This window comes from Sinocyclocheilus grahami, unplaced genomic scaffold, assembly GCF_001515645.1.
Source record: "Sinocyclocheilus grahami isolate Dianchi unplaced genomic scaffold, SAMN03320097.WGS_v1.1 scaffold474.1, whole genome shotgun sequence".
Taxonomy (NCBI): domain Eukaryota; kingdom Metazoa; phylum Chordata; class Actinopteri; order Cypriniformes; family Cyprinidae; genus Sinocyclocheilus; species Sinocyclocheilus grahami.
Genome location: NW_015505653.1, coordinates 1,065,921 through 1,075,430, shown reverse-complemented (window position 1 = coordinate 1,075,430; position 9,510 = coordinate 1,065,921). Strand labels below are relative to the sequence as shown.

Genomic DNA, 9,510 nt, shown 5'->3' with positions numbered 1-9,510 from the left:
AATGCGATTGTCATGCGCATTTTGTTAGTAAAGCCGGTTCTGTAATCAGCAGGAAATCATCATCACATGCTTTCAGATAGAGCAGAATTTACTACACATAGCCGTAGTTCACTGACAAGTTACGCAAAAAAATTGCAGACGATTCTATTGCGCGATTCGCGATAATGACAGCTGTTTGCATAGCTTCTCAGTGAACTACGGCTCTGTGAAGTAAATGCTGCTCCATCTGAAAGCATGTGAAAGTACCAAATTTCATAACATATTTTTACTCCAAACTCACTTCATAATGTCAGTCGAGTGTTTGAAATAAATCCTTCTGTGAAATGATGTGGCTTCTTACACAGAATAAGGCACGCAACATATTTCATAGTATTCTAAGCAGTGATAAAGGCATTGCATTATAAATATACTTTATTTTAATGAAAATTATAATAATAAAAACTCAGATAAATCATATATTGTCGTAGTCGTGTGTTTATTAGTCACGTTGAATTAATGAAAGCAGTTGAATCTTCTGTTTATTCAGCTGCAGCGATGGGCATTTTTCCGATTTCTTCTGCGAGGCGTATTTGGCGTTTCAGCGCGACAGCCTTTGTATGGAGATTTACTGCTGATCACAGAACTGTGCTTCACTGAAAGATATGCATGACAATCGCAGCTTCTGTCGAATCGCGATCTCGATTCCATTTCGATTTATCGTGCAGCCCTAGTCCGGAGGACTTGCAGCAACCACATGTGACGACCCCGGGTTGGAATCCACTTTGTCCACGGTGAAAGCCGATCCGGCGATCCACAGCGCAAAGTTGTTGTATTTCCTCAGCAACCAGCATGGATCAGCTCCAGGCATGACGAAGCGATATCCTCCTCTTTTGGAAGGCCAACCAATGTAGTTTTGCTTTCACAACTACAGTGAGAATAAAAGTTAAGCCTTCTTTCTTTGCGTGAACATTTGGGCGGCGTTATGCAAATCTTCCCACATCGTGATGTAGATATGTGGGGGGCATGTTAGAACGAGCCGTTTTAGGTAGGCGTGGCTGACTCTTAACTTTTATAAAGAATATCCCTTTGGATTTGAGACTTTAGTCTTTGCAACTTTACAGATCTTCTTTATGCACCAAGAGCTTGTAACACTCCAAAGAGAAAGGAAAAATTGAAATCACATCATATGACCCCTTTAATCTACTCTCCTGTCTGGTTTGTTCATCGAACAAAATTACAGATTCTGTGTTATGATTGTTCAGATCGCCTGTCAATCAAACTCCCGGCGAAGGGAACATGAGGTAGTTTCAATAAACATGTCTTCATGACAGAATTATTCAAACATACATATTTAATTAATAGTAAATAAACTAATCTTAAGTGATTTTTTATTGCTAACTAACTGTGAACTGATTCTGAAATGATCATGATGAACTGATATGAAAATGATTCATATTTATTTTGTGCTGAACCTTATAAGCAGTGCTTGAAGTGGAAAAAAATAAGTGCTGGTACCCCCCCCCCCCCCCTTAATTGTTTATTTATTTATATAGATTTTTATGTTAAATAACTACTTTTTAATTTTCATAATTCACAATGTAGGTTATGTATAGTGCCACAATCAATCAGTAATTAATCAAACGTTTTCAATACAAATAACCACAAGTCAAGCTGCCATACCAAACAGGACCACAGGGAGACGCCAAAGACCACTAAACCTCCACTGGATACATTCAGAATCGCTAAACTTCTTACCACAGCATAACACCTCAGCCAGCCAGCGTCCATTATTAAACATTCTTGCTTTTAATCCAAATACACAATGAAAAGAATAATTTACTGACATCTGGACGTGAGTCACTATTCTCTCCACAATCTCTGATGAAATTGGCCGTGTTTTTCACTGCATTAGCGCTGTTTTGTCCAACTGTTTGAATTTGCTTACTGGATCCTTGGACTTTCCAAGGCCCTCATTTATCAACAGTGCGTATGCACAGATGTGTGCGTAATGAGTGCGTAAGAACAGTTTCACGCAAAATGTGGGATCTACCAACTTGTACTTATACGTAGAAATGTGTGTAAATATAAGCACACCTCTGAGCATGCTTACGCAGAGAATCTAGGGGTAGAATAGCGACACTACACATAAAAAGCATTTAAGTGTGTCACAGTATGCATTAAGCAATCACATATGTCCTGTGTTTCCTTTAATTATAAAACATTAAATGTATCATTTGTCTAGTTTTAAACAGACAAGTTGTGAAACTGGTGTCAAACCCTATAAAAGACAGCTGTGACAAATGTTAGTCTCAGTGCAATGGCTTATCTTGCGTTATTGGAAGACTTGGCAAACAATGCACTCCGCAGAGAAAGTGTTTTCAAAGACCGCACTGAGAGTGAGAGCACAGAATGGCTTCTCAGTCTGTATTGCTTTCTTTGCCATGATTTCGATGAGGACACATACATTCACGTGATTTATAAAGGGAGGTGTTGTCACCATATATGGTTCATTGGAGGCGTTTCCGGATGCAAATGGCCGTGAACGAGCATGGTACTTACGCACATGTGGGATTTATCAACAATGATTGCTTACTCATGTGCGTAAGAACTGCTTGCACACGTTTGATAAATACAGATTTTCTTGTACTTAGGCACATTCTAAATTTCATTCGTAGGAAAAAATATAGAACCTTTTCTACGCACTGTTGATAAAGGAGGGCCCTGGAGTTTATCGGTTTCCATTAATGATCGCAAAAACCTGCTTCTTTTCATTTTAAAGTATTGTTTTCGTTATAGTGTACTGATTCAAATGAGTAATTAATTATTACTCTACTTCTCCTGACATGCTCTTGCACCTCACACAATTTGGCTGAAAGGATAACAGTAGCCTATAGTGAAACAGGACAGCGTCCAAACATCCTCACATTACATTATTTCTTTGAAAATGTATATGAATTCTCCATCTTTCTAAAGAAGTTGACGCAAACATGGGTTTATCAATGTTTTTCTATTATGTTATACGTGTATGCCTTTGGACTTGAATGGACTGTGTTGTTTTATGCATTTTTGTGATTACAAATAAATGGAGCAGCCGTGACTGAACAAGTGTTTTCTCATTTTATGTAAAATAATTAAACATATTAGTTGGATTTAGCATCACTGATGCGCACTTCTGACACAAAGTAATACATTACTGTCACTGTAACTTTTTTAATCGTGAATCATTGTAAAATATCAATGCTGGAGACTTTTAAAATCTTTATAAAGACAAAACGTCCACATTTGTCAAGTTTGTTTTGCGATTTTTCATTTATTGACCCCCTTGCTGGTGAAATTATGTTGTGGGCCGTTTGCTTCAGAGAGGCGTGTTAAGGGTGGGCTTTTATGGCACTTTTCCACTGCGTGGTACGACTCGGCTCGGCACGGCTCAGTACGGTACAGCACGGAACGGCTTGGCTCGGTTTGTGTTTCCACTGCAGTTCAGTACCGCTTTAGAGTGGGCGGGATTATTCACGTTGTTTATAGTTGCACCGCATCTACTGCCGCGACTCCTGAAAAACGTTTTCATTCCGCGTCGCCCTATCAAGCTCTCGCTGGATCCGCTCCTCTGCTATCAACGAGTGGAACGTCTGTATTTCCTCAATGGACAGCAAAACAGCCACTTTTTGGTTGTTAAAAAAGGTGCGCTCGTTCAAAACAGTTGCGTTCGATCCTTTGCTGGCTGTGCTGATTTTAATCTAGCGGTTCTGTTGTGTTTGTGTCGCAAGTTCAGTGACACAGGTAGTGACGATTCTCTCTGGCCAATCCGTGATCAGCAGCGTTTACACGTCACGTTTTGGTAACGGTACGGTTCAATTGGAACCTCAACCGAGGTGGTACTAAAAAAAGTACCAGGTACCAGGTACTGTACCCAGTGGAAAACCCCCCAAAAGTGAACTGTACCTAGCCGTACCGTGCCGTACCATGCAGTGGAAAAGCGCCATTAGAGTAGCGCTGGTCCGACAGTGGAAGCGCAGCATTGGCCCCGCCCGGCTCTTTAGCCCTGGCTCACAATGGCCAGACAGTGGAAAAGCGACAACCCCTACGGTAGTCAGACCGACTCCGCTTGCATTCATTCACGCGATTTGTCGAGATGAGAGGTGACCCCTCCTGGTAGTGTGATTTATATACTGTTATTTCACCAGACACTGACTTTGACTCTGAGTACCGGCAACATGTCAGAAGTGCCGGTACGCACGAAAAAGTGCCAGTACGCTAAAGACTAAAATACAGAAGTGCCGGTACTGCGTACCGATGCGTACCGGCCCACTTCAAGCACTGCTTATAAGTGGAAGAGACTCGCGCTTCCCGCTGCCGCTTGAACTGAGGCGCTACAGCGATCTGTCACTTCACATTAAATAGTCAAATTTATTGTTTGAATTTTGTGATAAAATGCAGAGAATTTGAAAGCTGAGACATTGCTTCTTATTAAAAATAACAAAGCACAAGCTCTTTGTGATTACTGGATGGGAGGCGCACTACAAATAATGTTTGGTGAAGGGAAAAAACGCAGACCTGGCAACCTTGGCTTGAACTATGGGTGATTTCTTAAATTCATGTGCAGATTCAGTCGAGTAATAAAGCCTCTTTAACTTTATGCCGTTGAACTGAATTAAAGCTGCAGTCTGTAATTTTTTTGGTTAAAAATGATCGAAAGCAATATTTGAGCAAGTACATAACCAGCAAGTGTTCGAAACTATCGCCTTACTTTAGCCCGATTCACAACGGTTAGCTTATAATAATGTTTTCTAATTTGAGTGGTACTGGTAGGTTTTCGCAGGAAATTCGAGCATGGCACTGCATCATAAGTCACGTCTGTAAACATAAAGAAGTTGTCCCGGCTACTAGGCTATCGCACGTGAGGATCCTTCAGGTGGCCGATCGTTTATAGCCTTTTCTCACAGTAGCCGGAATAATTAAATGTATCATTTTGATGGCGGATTGTAATCCATATAGGATTATGTGTTTATGAAACACGTGAATTAAATTAAATTATAGTCCAGTTATAAATGTGCTTCTGATTACAGATAGCCTGGGATTACAAAGATTTGTATTTTAAAGAAAACCAGTTCAAAGGGAGCATAATTTGCTTTTTGGGTTAAAATAATTTCTTAATATGAAATTCGAAGAGTAAGACAATTAGATTAGACTGTACAGAAATTGAAATCTACTCGCTTATACACACTATACTCATAGTCACCAATGCTGATGTTGTTAACATTAATCATTTGAGAATAAAGTATAACAATAATAATAATTTGAACCGTTTGATGTGATACGAGCTAACCGATCTTTAGATTTAATCACCATTGGTAGCGAGATTTATGGTAATGCTTTTTTCCTCAGTTGGTCAGAACAAACGTGGCAGACTTGTTATTTACTTGTTCAGATGACAATATACGGTGAAAATTCTTATTTGGGTTATATTCCAAGACGTAGGCTAGAGTCTGTGATTGCGAAGTACAGTAAATATCCACACCGGTGCGGTGACTGACTTCCACACATGCTCTTCAGAACATTAGATTCATCCGCGCTGGAGCCGTGCCAGAGCACAACCCACGCAAGCTAGATAATTCCGCACACAGCTGCAATTCCAGGTTTTCAAGCAGAGATGGCGACAAAGAGGCAAAATTTACGGACTGCAGCTTTAACTATTTGTTAAAATAACCACAATATTAATAGCAACACTGAATTACAAGTGCTTGGTTTATCTGTCCATCATATGTGCGTTAAAGTTGCATGTGTTAGTATAACAAACACCACTATATAAAATTTTCTTTCAGAATCATCATTGGCTGGTCGAAAGAAAAATAGATAGTTTTTACTTACAAATGAAGATAAGGTAAAGGTGCAAATAATATCGGGGGAATAAAAAATATATTAACGAGCAAGAGCGCTGATTTTTTTCCCAGAGTATCTGCATGACTGCAAATGTGATATATATATATATAAAAAAAAAAAAAATTAATATTGTGCTATATTTTAGACACAATATGGTCAATATTGTCTGTTTTTGTGCAAGTTCACCAATGAAGATAAAGCAGAACTTTTGTGCTTCTCCGAACAACACAGTTGTGTTTATTTACTGAATGAATCCTCAAGGTGCAGTCTGACATGTTTTCCCGCCCCCTTTTGATTGACAGGATATTATCAGCCCTGATCATTGGCTGTTTTTAAACAACGGCTACTGATTTCGGCGATAGGCTATGATTATTGGCTGATACATCAGTGCAACACTAATCAGAATCAGACTTTCATGGGGCCCCACAGCTAGAAATGAAATGATGACCCTTTAATCACACATATTATGAATTCAAACACAGGCCGTGCTGTTTAGGGAGGCTGGAGGCTGGCTTACCTGTGCGATGGGTATCTGGGGTGAGATGGCAGGTGGTAGCGTGGGGGCAGGCGGCTGTGGGCTGATATTGGGTGAGGGGGCAGGGCCAGTGTGCTGGGCAGCAGGGGAGGGAGGGACATGACTGGCAGCACTGATGCCCAAGTGTGTCAGGTTGGTGGTCAGGTTGCTGGTACTGCTGGAGCTGGATGTAGGGAAGGTAATGGGGTCATCTGGATCCAGTGGGGTGGGAAGAGGAGGAGGGAACTGGATGTTTGTCAGATCAGGTAAGGAGCCGCCGGTGCTGTGAGCAGCTGGCATCAAAGAGCTATTCATTTCTTGATCAGGAGATGGAAATATGCTGGAAATATCAAACAGAATATGCAGTGAGATGCTATATGATGCAACACATCTAAGCGAGACGCATGTAAATCTCAGTAATATATGTATATATATATTGCCTAAAAGAAAATGATATATATTTTACATTTATCATTCAGAGGTTAAGGTTAAAGTTAGCTTAATATAACATAGTTGTTTTGAAATTAAGATATATAACAATAAAACACAATAATGTCCCACCCAAATATAGCTAAATTGAAATACAATAATATGATAATATTTGAACAATATTAAAACACAAAAAAATTTTAACATACAATGTATCTTTTTTTAAAATTTAAATCAGAATATAATTTCAATTCGAAAATTTTATTTAAAGGGGTCCTATTAAGCTTTTTCACTTTTTTAATTGTAGTCAGTGTGTAGTGTGTATGTTTGGGCATAAAAAAGATCTAGAAAGTTACAAATCTCAAAGTCCACTCCAAAGGGAGATATTTCGTTTTTTTTTAAATCGCTTTTCAAGAACTACAACGAACGGCTCGTTTGGACTACAGCGTTGGTTTCCGGGTTTGTGATGTCACAAAGCGGCTCATTATTAGAGCATAATAGGACCCCTTTAAATAAGCTTTAAGGCAGTATAAAATCTATACACTTTCAAAACTAAAATTAATTATCATTTTATTTTACATTTAAGTAATAGGAATTTGTGAGGAATTAATCTCACAACGCAAAAAAAAAAGTCATTAAAACTTAATTTCTATATTCACTTTCTATATTCTGTCATAATACCAGCCATAAACATTTTAGTAGCAATTTATAATAAAGTCCCATTAGTTAATGTTGGTAAATGCATTAAATAACAATGAGCAATGCATTTGTTACACTATTTAATAATCTTTGTTAATGTTAATAAAAATACAACCGTACATTGTTAGTTCATGTTAACTCAGGTCCATTAAATAATATCAAAAGATGCAGCTTTTGATTTTTATAATGTATTAGTCAATGTTTGAAAAGTAACTTTTGATTGTTAATTCATGTTCACTAATGTGATTAAAATAATAACTAATATTAACATATGGAGCCTCATTGTAAAGTTTTCCGAAACATTTTTTCCTCTCTGCGAAACTGCATTAAAACTTTTTATTTTTTCATTATGGATGCTTAATGTGAGGAATAATCCAAAATAAAAAAAGTTGTGATAGATGTGTTCTATAGGAGGAGATTTGTACAGTATGTCTGAATCTGTCATAACACTTATATCAGCAAGTCAAGAATTTCATTCATACGGTTCAAATAAAGCCATGTAATGTTGCAGTTCCTTTGGCCAATTATTTACCCAAACTATATTTTACCATTTAATTTTCCTTCAGACCATTTTTACCTCAATTTGGCACATGGTGAGTGTCAATTTAGGATCTAAAGTTGCAGCCACACTTCATTGTCTCTACTCATGCTAATTCAAAGGTTATTTAAAGGTCCCATATTGTCAAAACTGACATTTCCTGGCTTTTTTCATGATAACTGAGGTCTAGGTGCTATGTGACTACCATATAAGTTTCAAAACAGTCAGTCCACAGTAAAATTCACACATCCTGCCATCATATGTGCGTTAAAGTTGCATGTGTTAGTATAACAAACACCACTATATAAAATTTTCTTTCAGAATCATCATTGGCTGGTCGAAAGAAAAATAGATAGTTTTTACTTACAAATGAAGATAAGGTAAAGGTGCAAATAATATCGGGGGAATAAAAAATATATTAACGAGCAAGAGCGCTGATTTTTTTCCCAGAGTATCTGCATGACTGCAAATGTGATATATATATATATAAAAAAAAAAAAAATTAATATTGTGCTATATTTTAGACACAATATGGTCAATATTGTCTGTTTTTGTGCAAGTTCACCAATGAAGATAAAGCAGAACTTTTGTGCTTCTCCGAACAACACAGTTGTGTTTATTTACTGAATGAATCCTCAAGGTGCAGTCTGACATGTTTTCCCGCCCCCTTTTGATTGACAGGATATTATCAGCCCTGATCATTGGCTGTTTTTAAACAACGGCTACTGATTTCGGCGATAGGCTATGATTATTGGCTGATACATCAGTGCAACACTAATTAGAATCAGACTTTCATGGGGCCCCACAGCTAGAAATGAAATGATGACCCTTTAATCACACATATTATGAATTCAAACACAGGCCGTGCTGTTTAGGGAGGCTGGAGGCTGGCTTACCTGTGCGATGGGTATCTGGGGTGAGATGGCAGGTGGTAGCGTGGGGGCAGGCGGCTGTGGGCTGATATTGGGTGAGGGGGCAGGGCCAGTGTGCTGGGCAGCAGGGGAGGGAGGGACATGACTGGCAGCACTGATGCCCAAGTGTGTCAGGTTGGTGGTCAGGTTGCTGGTACTGCTGGAGCTGGATGTAGGGAAGGTAATGGGGTCATCTGGATCCAGTGGGGTGGGAAGAGGAGGAGGGAACTGGATGTTTGTCAGATCAGGTAAGGAGCCGCCGGTGCTGTGAGCAGCTGGCATCAAAGAGCTATTCATTTCTTGATCAGGAGATGGAAATATGCTGGAAAAATCAAACATAATATGTAATGAGATGTGCTATACGATGCAACACTTAGATGTGCAGAGACACATATAAATGAGTAAATCTCACAAAGAAATATAAATTTATATATGTATCATATATATAAATGTATCATTCAGAGGTTAAAGTTAGCTTAATATTACGTAGTTGTCTTGAAATTAACATTTATTACAATAAAACACAATCCGTCCCACCCCAAGTATCATTAAATTGAAAT

At 38.6% G+C, this 9,510-nt stretch overlaps 1 protein-coding gene across 1 annotated transcript in view; it reads right to left on the bottom strand.

Moving 5' to 3' along the window:
- LOC107553560 (CREB-regulated transcription coactivator 1-like) overlaps window positions 1–9,510 on the bottom strand; it is a 33,034-nt gene that overhangs the window by 5,746 nt on the left and 17,778 nt on the right. The window contains exon 7 of the mRNA XM_016235834.1: window positions 8,936–9,272. Within this exon, the coding sequence (XP_016091320.1) occupies window positions 8,936–9,272 (337 nt within the window). The remainder of the gene's footprint in view (window positions 1–8,935; window positions 9,273–9,510) is intronic.